Genomic DNA, 17,279 nt, shown 5'->3' with positions numbered 1-17,279 from the left:
AATTTTTTTTATTGCGAGAGGCTTTTCCTTTGCAGGAGAGAAGGTACACCCTGAGTAGGCAGCAAGGGAGGGCCTGGCATGGCTCACCAAGGGCCCTGAAGTTTCTCGTGGTTGGTGATTTGGAAAGTTCCTCTGGTTGTACCTGGGGCCCAGTGGCTTGGGCTCCTTTAGAAGGCAGAACATGTTGCTGTCTTTTAGTCCCTGTCCTCACCTGGAGCTTTTGACAGAGAAGTTTGAAAGGAAGTGCGCTGATATGTACCTCCTCGCAGCCCCTTGCTCCCCCATGACCAGCACAAGACCAGACAAATGGCCCAGGGCTGTGATCAGATTCTTTATTGTTTTTTTTATAAATGGGTCTTAGGTAAAAAGAGATGGAAAGGGAAAAGCTGGCTCTCTGGCTTCTAAGCCAGTTCCTCAGGGAGCCCCATGATCATTGCCAGGAGGGAAGAGACCCCTCCTGACTCCTCTCTGCACCCTCTCATTCACCAGGGAAAGGCTCCCCTCCAGGCTCCTGGCCCAGGGACAAGCCCTTCCCCAAAGAACTCCTGATAGTCTCATCGGGAGTCATTTTGGTTCCTGAGAGAGAGAGGGGTGGGGGTGGGGGGGGAAGAGAGAAAGAAAGAGAGAGAGACTGGTTTGCAAGGCCTGGCCCAGGGCAAACAGGCCACGGGAGAGGATGTGCCTCCCTTCTCATCAGCCTCTCACCTGGTCCGGTCCTCCTGTCCTCTATCTTGTGTTCACCCCTTGTCACTTGTTCTCCAGGTGTCCTCCTACCCCCTCACTCACAGGGCCACAATTCCCCCAAAGCCATTCTCCATCTTCCCCTGTCCAGATGCCCCTTGGCTCACCCTCCCGAGCCCTCTACTCTCCGTTTTGTGGTCCACAGCCCCCACCTCTCTGTGTTTTTGTCCTGGCCTTTGGCTCCGGCTCTGGCTCCGGCTCCGTCCAGGGCCCCGGGAGCCCCGAGAGCTACTGGAGCCTCTGGAAGAGTTGCTGCCAGCAGTGGAACAGGTGCTGGTGCCCTGGCACTGGGACAGGAAGCTCGGTCGGCTGTAAGGGATCCAGGCCTCTTCTGCAGCAAAAGAGAGAAGGGTAGCTGGGTCCAGGCGGGGGGCAGAACAACACTGCGAGGCTGCCAGGCCACCTCGACCACATTTCCAGCTCTAGAAGAAAAGTCAAGGGCAGCCACAGTGTTTAGGCCATTCTGGGGGCTGAGAAGAAGCAGAATGCTCAGGAAATGGCCTCGACATAACGTGCACAGAAACCCGCGGGGGACTCCCAGGTAGAGAAAGCCTTGGAAAAAGAACACCCAGCTCCCATCCTTCATCAGGGTTTCAGTCCTGGGGAAGGATACAACTTGGGACCCTCAGGGGATTTTGCTCAGAGAGAGCTAGAGAGACAAGTATCTTTGATGTAAGGGGTGAGCTGGGTTAAAATTAGCCCATGGATGGATGGCACTGCCTGTAGTGTATGATTAGCCTCCAGTCCTAAAGTCACCTTCTTATATAGTAGTAGCCCTGCAGCTTGCCTGGCCCTCCTTACCATCCAGGTGGGGGCCCCACTGGGCTCCCAGGGGCCCCATCTGCACCATCCTTTTCTCCCCACTGTGTTGCCGTTCCAAGGAGGACATGCTGCCTGCTGCTCTCAGCCCTAAGGCCCAGCTTGCCTCTTCCTCTGGTGGTGGCAAGGGTGGTGGAGGCAAGTCTGAGAAGAGACCTGTTTCAGCGAGTCTCCTGCCTCCCTGACACCAGTCCCTCTCCCACTCCCAATCCCTGGCACCAGGAGGCTGCGAAAGAACAGCCCAAGGTTTGGGTTTGCCTGCTCCACATTCCAGCCCAAAGAGTTCACCCTTGGTTTCCTGCCCATCCCTACTACTGACTGCCACCATCCCCCAGGCCCATGGCCTCCTCACCCCCAGGACTGTGCTCCCGCCTGTAGGAAACAGCCTTGGGTTTCTTTCGGATTCGGGCACGGTGTCCTTGAAGTGGAGGCGTCATCTCCCCAGGCACCTGCCGGGTTCTCCCTTTAGCATTAAGAAACGGGGAGAGGAGCAAGTAAAAGAGAAGTTCTGGAAAGGGGCTTGAGGGGGAAGAAGAAACAAGCTTGGGAGTGGGGTATGGGGAGGTGGAGATAAATTGAGAGTTCTACGGACTCACCTGGAGCATTGCTGGCTGTGCTAGGGACAGGACCGGGGCTGAGGTGATGGGAGGCCGTGGGGCCGACACCCAGGCCAGCAGGCCTCCCTTCATGGCTGCTCAGAGTGGGCTGGGACGCACTGAGAGGGGAGCTTGGCCCAACAGGCACCCTCCTGCAATGACACGAGGACTCAGACATTAAGCGTCTACAATGTGCCAGGCGCTGTGTAGACGACCTAGTACTCAGAAGAACAAGACACAGCCCACCCCCACCAGGCTCCCAAGCTAGTGAAGCATGAGATAAGCCACATCTTTGAAACATCCCAGGAGGTTGTAAAGTCATTCCAATGAAGAAACAGCCTGAAGACAGTGAGGGACCTGTCAGCCTCCACACTCCCCTCCCACCCCATACAGCCATGACACCTCTGTACCCCAGATCCATCCATCCAACCATGATATGTACTGAGAGTCTGTAATGTGCAAGGTACTATACACCTCCCTACCTGGGCATCTGGTGGAGATGGAGAATGTCGGTGGGGGGCTGAGGAGGGTCAGGAGGTGAGGGGGTGAGAGTGGCTGTGGACTGCTGTCCATAGGAAGGTGTGGGAGAGGGAGTCTCCCCTCGGGATGCAGGGACCAAGCACCCTCCACTGGAGCTGAGCTCTGCCAGGTGGCTCCTCTCAGGCACTGGTGGGCACCACTCTCCTGACTCTGAGCTGGGGGAAAGAGGCAGGAGATGACTGAGTAACTTCCGTACCTTCCCCTTGGCTACCTGTTGCCCCTTCTCTTCTTCACCCAGCTCTCCGTCCACCCCCTGGGCTGGTCCCATTTGGAAGGGCATCTGCAGCAGGGTGCATATTTACCCGCCCTCCAGCTCTTCCTCAGGCCCCTCCAGACAGCTCAGTTCACAGGAAGGGGGAGGTGGCGGCAGGGCTTCCGGCCAGTTGAGTGAGGGCATCTGCACAGGTTTCCCCAGAAGCTTCACTTTACCTCCCCTGGCTCCTGAGGGCAGCATGGGGCACACCAAGATACAGGCAGGGAAGAGGCAGAAATGAGACATGTCAGAAGGAAGTGATGGGCTAGGCCCCCAAGGGGAAGAGTAGAGTATGAGGAACTGGAGTCATACCACTGTCCCCTTGGCTCCATTCTGGAGGGGCGTAGTGGCTCCAGGTACCTGGATCCCCTGAGGTATTTGGGGGGAAGCCCCCATGGAAAGTCTGCAGCTCCTCCCCAATGGGGTCAATGGTGCTGTAGACAGGACCCTCAGCCGAGGCGGCAGTGCCCCGGGCCGTCTGAGCCAGGTAAAGGGAGATTCCTGCCTCTGAGGAGTAGAAAGAGGGCAGCCCAGGAGAGGAGGCAGGGGCAGACACAGAAAAACAGAGGACAGCAGAATGGAGGGCCAAAGGAGATCTCTGCAGACAGATCACTTCTTCCCCCACCCCAAAGCTTACTGCCCAATCCAGGGTACTGGGGTACAGGTGAGGTATGAGGGAGCCTTCCTCACTTCCTACCCTCCGAAGGACTGACCAATCTCAGGAAGGCTGGGGCTCCTCCACTCCCTTCAGTGTGCCCCAGTGGGTTGAAAGGAGAGAAGGATACTAGGGCCAGGTGTGCCCCTGAGGGAATCAGAACTCCTCACCATTGTAATATCTGTCATCTGGGTCAGGATTGCTGGGGCAGCAGCTTCCCCTGGGTTCCTGGGCTGAGGGGCTTCGAGATGGATGGGGCCAGGAGTCTGCGAGCCATGGGTAGGGAGCAGGGCCAAGGCCTATGGGTGGCCTGAGGGAGAGTGTGTGAATATTCCGTTGGAGAGCCAGAACAGGCCAGGGAAGGTAAAGGAGGCAGGGGTAATCAGAGGCTGTAGGACAGCAATGGTGGTGTCTAGGGCAGGAGCTGAGAGCTAGTTGGCATGAGCGGGGGTTGAGGCCTGGAAAGGAAGAGTGTGGTCTCTCAGTGGGGGGAGGGGGGATGATCCCTGGAAGATGAGTTGAGAGAATTACCTGGAACTGTCTCCAGAGAGGCCCTCTGAGTGTGGGAAGGACACTGGGGGAGATAAGCAGAGACTGAGAGAGGAGCCAGTACTGGGGGACTGAACCCCACAGGGCAGAGATGGCTTACCTGCAGGTGTGTAGGCAAAGGAAGCTTCGGAAAAGAACCCGTGGGAGAAAGAAAAAGGAAATGGGAGAAGGGTCAGAAATATCCAAACTCTTGTTTACTCTTTGGCCCTGTCCCAATTCCACCACTCAGGCTGCATCCTGGACCAATTTCATCAGAATTTCTAGGGGTGAGACTCAGGCATCAGTATTTTTCTCAAGCTCCCCAAGTGGTTCCCTGTGTGATGGTCAAGACTGGGAACCACTGATCCAGGTGCCCTCAAAACTGCAGATTCGCCCGTTACCGGAGGGTAGCAAACTCCGCCTCACAATTTATTGGCTGCACTTCTGGCCACCCCCACAAGCGAGGTGTTTTTTTTTTCTCCGCCGCAAATTTGTTCCGCTTTACTAACATTGACTGCAGAGCCTACCCTCTTCCAGAGGCGTCTTAGGGGCAAGTCTTACCCCTCTCCCAGACTCCGGTCCCGTTCCCTCCCGGCCCCGCCCTTCGCCCTCGGGTTGGCTCCAAGATCGGGGTGCGTGCCCCGCCCCTCTCCAAGGAGCCGAGCTCCAGAGCGATCCCACCCCCGACCCCGACCCCTCCCACTCCCTCTCTCCGCCCCGCCCACCTCCCTCCCCGGAGGGCGGCCCCAGGCTCCGTGTGCTCCCGGGCCCTGGGTTCAGTCTTCCCGCGCCCCAGCGCGCCCCTGGCTCGCTGGCCCGCGGCCGGCTCTCACCCGCGTAGTGGCTCAGTTCCTTGCGCTGCCTGCGGCGCCGACAGAAGGCGCCGCCGAGCCCGAGGAGCAGCGCGCCGCACGCCGCGCCGCCGCCAGCCAGGAAGGCCGGCTCGCGCAGCACCCTGACCAGCCGTTCCGCCAGCCCCGGGCCCACCTCGAGCGCGGGCTCCAGTTCCGGCGGGGACGCTGTGGGGTTCAGAGAGGTGAGCGGAGTAGAGGCCTGGAAACCCAGGAGCCGTTCAGGGACCCCCTTAATTGCCAGCCCCTCCCTCCCGCATCCGCACTCACGCAGCTGCACCGACACCGGGGCACTAGCAACGCCCACGCCAGCGCTGGTGGCCGCCGCGACCTGGGTCCAGTAAGGGAGACCCGGCAGCAGTCCCTGGAGCACCGCGGAGCGCGCCCAACCTGCCGCAGACCGATTGAGGTGGAAGCGGCTCTCATTGCCCAGGCACCAGATCTGGCGAGGCCGAGACCATGTTTAGAGTCATAAATGGGATTCTGGCCTCACGTGGAACTCGACGCTCTGAATGGCAGAGGGGGCTTAGCCGGGCTGCGTTCAGCCTGGAGAAGACACTCTGAAACCCCTCCCCTCTCCCCAGACCTCAACCCCAACCACAAAGCCTCCCTAATCTTAGCCCTAGGTCCTCCTCTCCCTCACACCCTGTACCTGGTATTCTTTGATGACCCCGTTTTGCTGGGAGGGGAGCGGAGGTTCCCAGGACACAGTGATACTGCTGTTGCCTTCACCCCCCAAGGCCACTGCCACTCCCTGAGGGGGGCCACTGGGGGCTAACAAGGGTGGGGCATGGTGAGAAGGACACAGACAGTCACTGCAAGCCGCCTTTCGTGCCCCAACCTCCCCCCTCCCCCAGCTCTAATATCTCAGGGAACTGAGAGCAGCCCCCTTCCAACCCGCTCACCTTGCTCTCCCCCCTACAAACTTTCATCCTCCCCTGCTCCCACTTCTGTCTTGTCCACCCAGCAGCTCTGTGTCCTGCCCTCTTACCCTCCTCAGGAATACTCGTGGTCACCAAGGGGCTCTCAGCCCCTAGCCCCTCTTGGCCTTGGGCTTGCACCTTGATCTGAATTCGGGTCGCTGGGGGGAGTCCTCTTAGCACAGTACTTTGCTGGCTTGGGGACTGTAGGTCCAGTACTGTCCAGCTTCCCCCATCAGGACCTGCTACCCTCCAAGACACCCGGAAACCTTGCACAAGCTCTACTGGGCCATCTACCTGTAGGAGACAGAAGGAAGCATACCAGGGCTAGAGGCTAGGGCCACACAAGTCCTCCAGGCCCAGTCCATCCTCCACTCACCCATCTTCCCCAGCCACTCACCTCCCACTCCCTGGTACCCATTCTTGGAGGCCCCTATGTCCCCCATTATCATCTCTGCTCTTCACCTCATCCCTATGCCCACACTCACAGTCCAGGACAACTGCAGGGTCCGGGGCCCAAGGACTACAGGCTCCTGCATACGCACAACCACTTCAGCTAGTCCCCGCTGGCCTCTCCATGGGTCCTCCACAGGCCTGGATGGGTTGCTGTCTGTTGACCAAAGAGCCCACTCAGCAGGAGCCAGCAGGGAAAGGGAGTCAGTGTGCTGTGTCCCGCCTCTGCCCTGCTGCACAGACTGTACGATCAAGTGCTCCAGAGCACACCTCTGGGTCAGGAGGGGCTGGTCAGAGGGATAACTTCCTGAAATGGGCCCGAGTGTCCAGCTAACGCAGGTGTTCTTTCTGCATAACTGCATACACACCCTTTAAAGATCTCTTGCCTCATCTATAATGTGAAGATGATGCCTCCAAGGGCCCTTCTAGTCCTGATAATCTACCTATGCTGTGGGTAAGGGACTCGGAAGTGAAGAGCCACCAAGGTAACCAAATTAGTGCCCCTCTCTCTCTCCTTCACTCTTGCTTTCTTTCCCTCCCCGCTTCTCTCATTCCCTCGATGAGAGGGAAGCATGACCTGTTCCAGGCCAGCCACCAATATAGACCTGGTACAGCAGGAAAGAGATGCCATGGGTTTTGCGGAGAGGCGCTCTGCAATGTTACATGTCATACTTATGAGCCAGGGACCCTGACCTTACTCACCCTGGGTACGAACAGGCTCAGAGACAGGGCTTGGCTCACTGAGGCCCCAGGCTCCGACAGCTCGCACCAGGAATAGGTAGATGGTATTGGGCTGCAGACCACCGACGGTATGTGTCTCCAGCTGTACACCATCAGCCACTGTCCTCCATGTGTTGCCAGCGGCTTGGCTGCAGTGGGAATGAGGTAACAAGAGTTGCCTGAGCCATCTCACCCATTCTCTATGGCCCCCTACTGGCACCTCATCCTGGGAGAGGGAACTAGCAAACCTCTCCCCACAATAGCAAAGACACTAAGACATAGGGTCCCCTCCTTTTAACTTTCTGGGTTTGCATTTAAAACTTACCTGAAGGCCTCTATCACATAAGAGGTGACTGTGGCCCCAGCCTGCGGGTTGGCCTTCCAGGTCAGGGTAATGCTATTCTTGGTGATCTCAGTGACCACTGGCTGAGAGGGAGGCCCCAAAGGGGTACTGGGTTCCATAGGGGGGTCTGGTAATTCTCCCCAATCTTCTGCAGTGAGGAGATAATCTTTAAGTAGAAGCATGGGGAAAGGATGTAACCTGCCTCCTCACCAGAGGAGCTGTGGAGCTGTGACAGTAGATGGTGCAGAGGGAGATACAGTGCACTAACCCTTACTCACTTACATCCTCCTCCCAAGGGCACCACCACGGCCATGGCATTGGGAAGATAAAGTCAGTCCTGGGGGATTGGCAAGGTATTGACCGCCTTTAAAGAAGGTTAGGAGAAAGGTGCTGGCAAAGCAGGGAACAAAGGAAAAACTCACCCTGCCTCCTAAGCCAGCCAGTCCATGTGGCCTCCCCTGTGGAACTCTTGGCCACACAGCTGTAGAAGCCCATGTCCATCTCCTGTAGGAGAGGGTAGAGGACTGGCAAACTGGGAGTGGAGGAAGGTAGGGTGAGGGGATGGAAGTGGGTATTCAGAAGAATGTTGTACACTGTAGCTACCCCTCCAAGAGAGCAGAAGCGTAGAATGGAGTTCAAGTCCCAGTGGGTACTTACTAGAGTTGAACACATGGCCATTCTCAGTTACTTGGGCCCCAAGGTGAGACTCACCTGAATGTTGCTGATGTACAGAGTACCATTGGCCATGAGGTTGAGCTGGAGGTCATCCCCCTGCAGCCACTGCCCATCCTTTTTCCATTGGACACTAGGTTGAGGGTTCCCAGTCACTCTGCATGGCAGCCATACAGAGGAGCCAAGTGCCACTGTCTGATTGCCTGGTCCCTGGAGGATGATGGGAGGCAACCCATCCATGGAAGCTGAGAGAGGAAGAACTTGGGCATCTCAGGGTAGGATCTTAGGTTCAGGCAACCAGTCCCTTGTCCTCATTTTCTGCTACTTCACGTATCCTCCTCCCCCCAAAGATTTTAGGGGCTTCCAAAAACAACTGTCATCTCTGCCTTGAACCAGCCATCTATTAGTGGCTTGTGTGGCTGACTTCCAAACTTCAATGACATGTCTCAGGAACACACCCCTCCCCTTGCATATTGTATAGAATCAAAAACAGATCTCTTTAAGCCATTATTTGCTTCCAGGCTATGGGTCAAGGCCTGTCTCCATGGGTACATACCTCCCTTTACCTCCAACAGGGCCTTGGCCAGGATGCTGCCAGCCACACTAACAGCCTGACATACGTAGTAGCCAGCATCCCCACTCTGCACTTCAGTGATGTTGAGCTGGCCTTTGGGAGAGACTGAGAAGCGACCCATGGGCTGAACAGATTGACTGGGGAAAAGTAGAACCTGGAGACAGAGCAGGGAACTAAGAGAATGAGCAGGCAGCTGGCAGAGAGAGCTCCCCATTCCCATCAATGCCAGAATCCAGAGCATTCCTAAGGTTCTAGTTCATACACCATCTCAGCCAGTTATGTAACCTTGGGCAAATTAGTTAAACCTATTTACAAAAATGAGCAAGTTATTAGATGATTTGTGAGCGTACTTCCTAGCTCTGTGCAAGCTATTTAAACTTCCTGAGCCCCAATTTTACCCAGATTTGATTTTTAGAGGATAGCTATGAAGATTAAATGAAGTAATCATAGGAAGCATTTTAAATACATTGTGTGGTAGATGTTAAATACTTTCCTCTTCTTTCCGGCTCTTAACATTTTACATTAGATGCATATATGGAAGGTAGCAAAGCAGATTTAGGTCTCAGGGTAGATGGCACCATGCTGAGCCCCTAACTGATACCTACTTCCACCCTTTACTACCATCAGCAATTTTAGTCATTTTAGATCTAATTAAAATGCTGCTGTCTCCAGTGCTAGAAAAGATGCTGAGAAAATTGTGGCTGTGGATTTGGAATGAGGTAATGGGTGGCCTGGTTTCTCAGTGGGGTGAGGTTAATCAGACTTATTTTATTGTACTGTTTCTGTTTCCTAGTAACAAAATTGCTACCCTTCCCTTAGAGGGAGTACTTATGTTGTGACCAGTTTATATTCACTCCAGTTCTATATTCCGGGATTTGTTTGCTAAGGTTGAAGAGGAGTGTCTGTGAGCGGCCCCTGGTGGAAGCCTCCTGTAAATAGAAGAGCAAGTCTTGTTCTACCAGCCTTGGTACAGTGCTATTTGTTTTCTAGACAGTATGTTAAATAAAGTCCAGGCCCCAGGGGACTGAGGAAGGAGGGATCTACTTAGATTTTCTACATCCTCAGGACAGTCTTGCCCAAAGAGAAAGATTCTCCAAGGAATTACTATACAGGACTTTTCCCTACCTCCTTAACATGTCATTTATTTTTAAAGTGTTCAATATGTTCCAGGCCTTTTATATTCATTATCTTATTTAATCCTCCCAAATAACCTGCAAGGGTTTCTAGGAAGACCAAAGGTAAAGCACAACTGGAGAGCAGTTTGCAGACCTCGGAGGAGGGAGGCTAAGACCCAGAGGACAAGCTGGCCGGAAGGCCCTGGGAGCTGGCACCTACTTGACTTCCTTCCTTCTGCCAGAAGATGGCAGGTGGGGGGTTTCCTTTGGTCTCACATTGGAAAGTCACATTCTCTCCAGGAGCAGCCATCTGGTCCTGGGGCTGAGTCACCAGCTGGGGTGGGACTGGGAAGGGGAAAGGGGAAATAAAGGAACAGGGAGTCAGGGGAACTAAGAAGGAAGTTTGAGGAGACAGAAGAGAAACACCCAAGCTTGGCTTAAGCAGTAACAAATATCCATTCGTCCCTTGCTCAAGCCTGTTTAGCTTTCTCCTTTCTCTGCTACAAGTTTCAGGTGACTCCATATTTCCCACTCTTTCTCCCTCACTCTCCTCTTCGACCCACCCTCCATCTCCCCTCATCTCACCCCTGCTGCAGGCAGTCCCAGGTGGGGTCTCACCGTGAACACTGAGGGAGCCAGATGCTTCCACTCTGCCCACACTGTTCTCCGCCACACAGGTGTACGTCCCTTCATCTTCAGCACTCACACGCCCAATCCAAAGGCTGTGGTCGCTCCGGATCTCATACCTGCTCCACTCCCCACCCCCAGGCTGGGTTGGCCATAGCTACAGACCCTTTCTGTCTCCCGCAGGACAGACACCAGGACAGGGTACATAAACAAGGCAGGCCTCAACAAGGACAGAAACTCTATGAATGGAGGTGGGAACTGGATAGGGCAGGGCCATGGGCTCTGGGGAACAGACTTCTTTATGCCTTCGAGTAAGAGGGTTATCTGCTTTCCAGTTTTCTAGGGCAGGTTACCCACTTGAGCTGGGTGGATCTCCTCACAGAAGGAAGGGGCTTCTCACCTGCCTGTGGGCAGTTCCCCATCCTCCTTCCGCCAATGTAGATGAGGTGGGGGATCCCCCTGCACCTCACATGGGAAGTCCACAGGGGCATCAGCCAGGACCACCTGATTCACTGGTCTCCGCAGGAATGAGGGACGCTCTGTGGAGTGGGAGTGAGCGCACAGTCGGGGAGCTCTGCACAGCTGTGTACTCCCCAGGCTCCACACTCCCGAAACAGCAAAACTCCTTGTGCCTACCCAGTACTACAAGTTCGGCTGCCCCACTCTCCCGTTCTCCTGCCATGTTGGAGGCCACACACATATAGGTCCCTGCATCACTCTTGTGTGTATGTGACATCATCAGCTTCCCTCCACGGATCTGCAGATTAATAACGGTAACTTTGGTCCTTTTATTGCCATCAAAGCATATTTATTTATTTGACCCTCACAACAAGGCCATAAAGAAGACCAGTGAAGTAAATCTACTTTGATAAGGAATCTTTGATTTGCTCAAGGTGGAGCTCAGGTCTGTCTTTTCTCCCATTGGTCTCTGGGGCATCATGCTCTCCCCCATCTTATATCAGGTCCATCCTATCCATCTTCATTTATCCCTCACTCAACAGCTGATCCTCAGCTTCTAGTCGGCTAATCCCAAATCTACCTTATCGCCCCAAGACATTATTTCCTGCCCCCCATGACCCTTGCATTCAGGCCTTCCGCCTTTGAGGCACATCCCTCGTGGCATCAGGGCCCTACCCTGCCAAGCCCCCGCTTTGGGTCCCCAGCAGTGTCTCAGCCCTTACCGTGATCCTTCCCTCCTCCTCCTTGACTCGGGCACTGCCCTTTTTCCAAGACACCAAAGGCTCGGGGTGGCCTCTAGGGGGTACACATTCCATTACGGCTGGCTCCCCCACTGCCACCACCACGTTCCCAGGAGATTGCCGGAAATCATCTCGGAGCACTGGAGAGAGAGGATGTGACCAGGGGGATGTGGGGTGACATAACTACCTGAGGACGTAAGGAAAATGTAGGAGAAAAGTGGATCGCCGCAGGCCGAAACTCCTCCCACCAAGGTGCGAAAATACCGGGCCCAGGTGTGAGCATTAGAGACCAAAGGCTCAGTCCCAAAGGAAGATGCTGAACGGGCTGTGATTGGAGTTGGATCTGGGCCCAGCCCCTCCCTCGTCCCTCAGGCTCTAGAAGCAACTAGCTGACGACTGGGCTCTCACCTGCCACTTCCAGCGAGGCGTTCCTGCTGGCCACGGTCCCCAGGTAGTTGCGCGCCACACAAGTGTAGATTCCTTCATCTGGCCGCGCACGGCGCCCGTGCACGATGCGCGGAAAGAAGAGGGCGCCGCTGGGCAGCAGCAGCCGGTGTGCGCGCGGGTCCTCGCGCGCGGTGGCCACTCGCGCCCCATTCTTATACCACTCGATGTTGGGCCGGGGCCGGCCCTCGGCGCGGCAGGGCAGCGTGGCCGATTCGCCTCGGGACACCAGCAAATCTGGCGGCTGCTCCACGATGCGCGGCATCGCGTCCTCCAGCCCGACTCTTGACCCTGGGGAGTGGGGGTCGGGGCGCAGAGCATTTAGACTGGGAAACTGGGGAGAGGTGGAGGCTCCGGAGAAAAAAAAAAAAAAAGGACTCCGTCTGCCATCCGTGACCATCCTCTCTCTATATATAGGGTCAGGTATCTCTTTCTTGGGCTCCAAAGGAGGTGCCTACATACAGATGGTCAGATAAGCCAAGGAATCAGGGCACCTGCCTCCTCTCTTACCAGGTGTAAGCGAGGAGTAAAGGGCCACCCGCACCTCTAGTCGTTTCAGCCCCCACCCACACTGGTTCACAGATGTCCTTGCTCCTTGAGCAACCATAGTGGGTCACCAGGGCCCACACTGTGTTTCCTGCTTCAGTACGATCCCGGGCATGGACAAGGAGAATGTGGCCAGGCCTCCGGTCCCTCAGAACAGGGATAGCATGAGCGATGGCAGGTGCCTGAGAATCCAGGAATGGGCATAGAGCCCTTCTACTGACACCCTAGACAATCACGTTTCCGGATCCTGTGAAATCACAGGAGTTGAACAAACGCAAACGGTGGTGGAAATGTGAGTAACGCTCTTTTCTGCGAGGGCAAACTGTTCTTCAGGTTGATGTAGTCACAAAAAGAAAGAAAGAAAGAAAGAAAGAAAGAAAGAAAGAAAGAAAGAAAGAAGGAAGGAAGGAAGGAAGGAAGGAAGGAAGGAAGAAAGAAAGAAAGAAAGAAAGAAAGAAAGAAAGAAAGAAAGAAAGAAAGAAAGAAAGAAAGAAGAAAGAAAAGAAAAGGCTAAGAGCCATGGAGAAAGGAATTCCCCTCCTTTCCTGATTCTCTCGGATCAGTTCGCCATGGGTTCTGCCCCTGCCTCTCACTCGCCCTACAGACTTCTGCTTGCTTCCTCTTCTGCAGTGGTTTGGGATCCAGAAGCCTGGAGCCCGTTATGTTCGGATACCCCAGCTTCATCGATAGTGGCTTTGTGACCCTTGGCGGCCAGTAGGCGCCGCTGCTGCCTCCTGGAATCTATGTCCTTTACTAACCAGAGGCTACCGGGTTTCCGTTCCTGTTCCCCACTTTCCCATCCCCCCCCCCCCCCCCCCGCCTCCCACCCTGTCCCAGAATCCGCTGGGACCTCTGCTTGGTATAGCAGGTTGGCTTTCACTTCCCGCCCCTACTCTTAGAAGTTCTGGCGGAGACAAAGCTGGATGGCTTGTCCATCGTGGTGCTCTCTTAAAGAGGGTGTATTTAACGGGTTAGGAACAGAAAAATCGGTTTCCCATCCACTTAGAGAAAAGAGTACTTTTTCCAATTTCTCCCCTTCCAGATGGAAATTTCTGATTCTCGCCGGACTCTTCTCCGTCCCATCCCAAGTCTAGTTTAGGCAGACCATATGAGAGCAGCATTGGAGTGGTTAAGAGCTCGGGGTTTGGCAGAAACCAGCTAGGGCCGGAAACTTAGATTTTAACACTTACTACTGTACCAACTTGGGCAAATTACTGAGCTTCTTTAAGTCTCAGCTTAATTATCTGTAATGTGGGAACAGTAAAAGGGTTGTCATAAGACCATAATGTATGCAAAGCACTTGGGGAGAGGCTCAATAAATATGGCTATTCTCCGATGATTTAAGGGTTCTTCCTCCTAGCCCACCTTACCTTATCTTAGCTCCTACAGTCTCTACAAGAATCAGATTCTACCAAGTCCCAACATTCCCTCTTCCCCCCTACACATAACCATTGGGTGCTATGGAAATAGGTCTGTTATTGCCAAGCTTTGCACTGCTTTTGCGACCATCCTGAATTTGTTTTCTCTGCAGCAAATGTGACCATCAACTCCTTCCTTACAAACCTCATTGAATGTTCGAGCTTAAATAAAACAATGTATGGTGAAAACACTGTAACAGCTCTAGGTGAGCAAGGGCGTGTCTGAGATGTCTGTGAGAAGGTCTCTGTGCTTAACCTCCTGGGAATCTAAGAGGTCAGGAGATTGGAGAATCCCAGCTCACTCCCCATTTTCCTCCCCTCTCCTTCTGTACAGACCACACCCTGCTGGGCGACACTTTCCCTCTAATTCCTGTAGACACAGCTGCAGGCTCCCTTTCCCAGGAATTTCTTTCCTGTCATTCCAGGTCTCAGGAGAGGCTTCGACAGCAGCTAATGAATAGCTAAGGGCCATGCTAATGGGGCTCGGGGCTCCACCCCAGCACCTGGAGTACCCCCATACACACATATACATTTCCCAGGTTCACTTTCTCGCTGCCTTCGGGTCTCCAGCATCCTAGATTCGAGTGGGTGAAGGCCAAGGGATTCCGGCTGGGGAAGAACCAGAGGGAACCACGGCCAAGGCGCCCGGGAATACGGGAGTTCCCGAAGCGGCCGGCAGGGGGCGAGCTCCGGGCTCTCCCTGGCTCCCGCGGCGCGGGAGGAGCCCGCGATCTCAGCCATTTATTAATCACCTTAATTAGCGGTGACGACCTAGCCGCGGGCGCTGCCCGCCTGCCGCTGCTCTGCCGGGTGGGCCGGCTGCGAGTCCACCTCTGCGGGGTAACACCTAAGTTTCCCTGAAATGGTTGCCGCCTCTATCGCGCTCTGTAGCAAACACAGCCAACATTTTAACTTCCTCGCCCTCTTCCTAAGTGAGTTCTTGGGAAACTTAGGGTCCCAGAGGAGAATCTGCTACCTGGGTGGGTCACTGAGTGGCCCGCTCGGCCCGGGCCCGCCAGCAACCGCGCGTCTCCGCTACCCTCCCCACCGCGGGTCGCTGCCTCCCCAAGCTCAGACTTGCCCACTCCCCAGCCAGTTCTCCTCGCCTCGGTTAGTGAGGAGTAATGGACTCAGCGGCCACCTCCTCCCAAGCTCTCGACCTCCTCTGGCACCCCCACTCAGGTGCTCAAAGCCCCAAATTATCCCTTTGTCCCCACAGCCCAGGGAGGCGCTGGGAGGCGCCGTTCGGTCCCTACCTGCGGCAGAAGCGCTTGGTCCCCCGCTCCACGCCGCCCTAATACCTTGCCCCCCAACCAGGATCTGACGTCCCCACGGGGCGAGGGCTTACCGTTGAGAGGAGGCTCGCCGGGGGGCAGCAGGCTTTGGTTGAGCGCCGCCACCGAGGAGTTGAAGCCGAAGAGCAGGTCGCTGGAGTTGGACGCGTCCCCGGCCAGGGAGCCCGCGAACAAGTTCATCTGCAGCAGCGTTTTGAGCAGGTAGCGCAGCATGTTGCGACCCAACTGCGACCCGGGCGGGGGGCTCGGGGCCCAGCCCCTGGGTCTGAGACCCGCGGGCCGGGAGCCGCAAGCCCCTCCGCAGCCTCTGCGCGCTGCCCCAGCCACCGTGCCGCTGTCCCGCCGGCGGGCGCCTGGGTGCGGGTCCGGCGCGTGCCTCCGCGTGCCCTCCTCCTTCCCTCGTCCTTCTCTCCTCCCCCAGTGCCGCGGTCCCTCGGGAGCTAGGCGGCGGAAAGCAGGTGCCACTCCGACCACGGCGTAATTAAGGGATTAATCCGCCTCCCTCCACCCTCCCACTCCCGCCTGGCCCGCCACTAGCGGGGCCAGAGACCAGAGTCACAGCGCGAGTTGGAGTCCCCGCCCCGCGTCGCGTTCTGGACGCCACAGGAGAGTTTCCCTCGTTTCTTAAAGCACTCGAGATGAGGGAGGAGGCTCCGTCCGACTCCATCCGCCTTGCCTGACTTTTAGAACAGGAATCCCTCCTCCTTTTTCCCAACTCTCAGGGAAACTGAGGCAGTGCGCAAGATCACTCCTCTAGCTCTCAAACCCCTGGTTTCCATTTCTCCCCAAGTCCCGAGATTTATCCGCGGATGTGCGGGAATTGGGGGTGGGTGAAGAACAATTACACAGTGCGACCGCCGCGTTGTCCCCAGTCACCAGGTTTGCGGCAGAGAGGCCAGGATATGAGGTGGCGCGTCTTGACCCTAATCTAGTAGTTTCTAGCGCGTCTTGATCCTAAACTAGTAGTTTCTGCGGGAGACTCAGATCCAGGATAAAACTGCAAGGAGAAAGCCCAGGGAAACCCAGGCATCTCAAATCGATTTGCATACTTTTGCATTACTCTGCTCTGACGTGTTTTATTGAATTGTTTCACCTTTTTGAGGAGACTGAAGGGGAACACCCCGGGGGAGTGCAGGACAAAGACAAAAAGCAATACTGTTTCTGTAAAGGCGAGTGAGAGAGGAGAGAGAGGATTGACGCAGAACTCGCGCAAATCTGTGCAAACCTGATAACATCATGGAGGGGGGACATGACCCCTCCCTCAGTCCCATCCTGCTTCTGACTTTTCTGGAGTTCTTTTTACCTGAAGATCTCCCATTCGTGCGCTCACCCACCCCAGGTGTGTTCATGTCTGTCTGTCTGTTTGTCTGTCTGCCTCTGTCTCTGTCTCTGTCTGTCTGTCTCTCTCTGTCTCTCTCTGTCTCTCTCTCTTTCTGTCTCTCTGTCTCTCTGTCTCTCTCTGTCTCTCTCTCTCTGTCTCTCTCTCTCTCTCCGTCTCTCTCTCTCCCCCTCCCCGGGCTGTAGATAACATTGGGGTGTCAGAAAGAGAGATGCGGGCCCTCCTATCTGGAGTAAAGCCCCGCTGATAGGCGAGTGGTGGTTTGTGGCTCAGGCTCTGTGTGATGAGACCACCTTTGTAGACTGGCTGCTTCTGATCAGGGAGGGGGCAGGTGAACAGGTCGAGATCCGGAGAAGTGGATGTTACACAGTCCTAGATCCAGAGTAAGCAAAATCAAGGGTTGGAGTATCTCAGGTAGTCATCGCTCAAGTGAACCCATACTTTGTCAAAGACTATGAGGCTTGTCCCAAAATTTCTCCCTCAACCCAAAGGCCAGCCCTTGGGGCCTCAAACTAACCAGTGTTTAGGTGTCTTCCTACTCCCTTCCCTCAGCTCTGCTGGTGGTTTGATAGAGCCTGAAATGCAAAGTGCTCGGAAGTTGGGTGCCTGACAGCATCGCAGAGGTAGGCAG

At 55.4% G+C, this 17,279-nt stretch overlaps 1 protein-coding gene across 1 annotated transcript; it reads right to left on the bottom strand.

Moving 5' to 3' along the window:
* Positions 1-610: 610 nt before the first annotated feature.
* Positions 611-12,315, bottom strand: ROBO3 (roundabout guidance receptor 3). The gene is made up of 26 exons (XM_016122613.2): positions 12,015-12,315; positions 11,589-11,746; positions 11,044-11,164; positions 10,808-10,946; positions 10,399-10,526; positions 10,001-10,125; positions 8,648-8,819; positions 8,131-8,336; positions 7,842-7,923; positions 7,402-7,567; positions 7,059-7,225; positions 6,392-6,513; positions 5,975-6,200; positions 5,636-5,757; positions 5,254-5,425; positions 4,966-5,151; positions 4,254-4,277; positions 4,136-4,178; positions 3,775-3,914; positions 3,262-3,456; positions 2,999-3,137; positions 2,639-2,851; positions 2,157-2,308; positions 1,913-2,023; positions 1,543-1,704; positions 611-1,072 (listed from the first exon to the last, which is right to left on the bottom strand). The coding sequence occupies exons 1-26, from the start codon at positions 12,313-12,315 to the stop codon at positions 783-785; spliced, it is 4,062 nt and encodes a 1,353-aa protein (XP_015978099.2). The 3' UTR covers positions 611-782.
* Between the last annotated feature and the right edge of the window lie 4,964 nt (positions 12,316-17,279).

This window comes from Rousettus aegyptiacus, unplaced genomic scaffold, assembly GCF_014176215.1.
Source record: "Rousettus aegyptiacus isolate mRouAeg1 unplaced genomic scaffold, mRouAeg1.p scaffold_m13_p_5, whole genome shotgun sequence".
Taxonomy (NCBI): Eukaryota; Metazoa; Chordata; class Mammalia; order Chiroptera; family Pteropodidae; genus Rousettus; species Rousettus aegyptiacus.
Note: the sequence above shows the minus strand (reverse complement) of the source record. Positions and strands in the feature narration are given on the sequence as shown.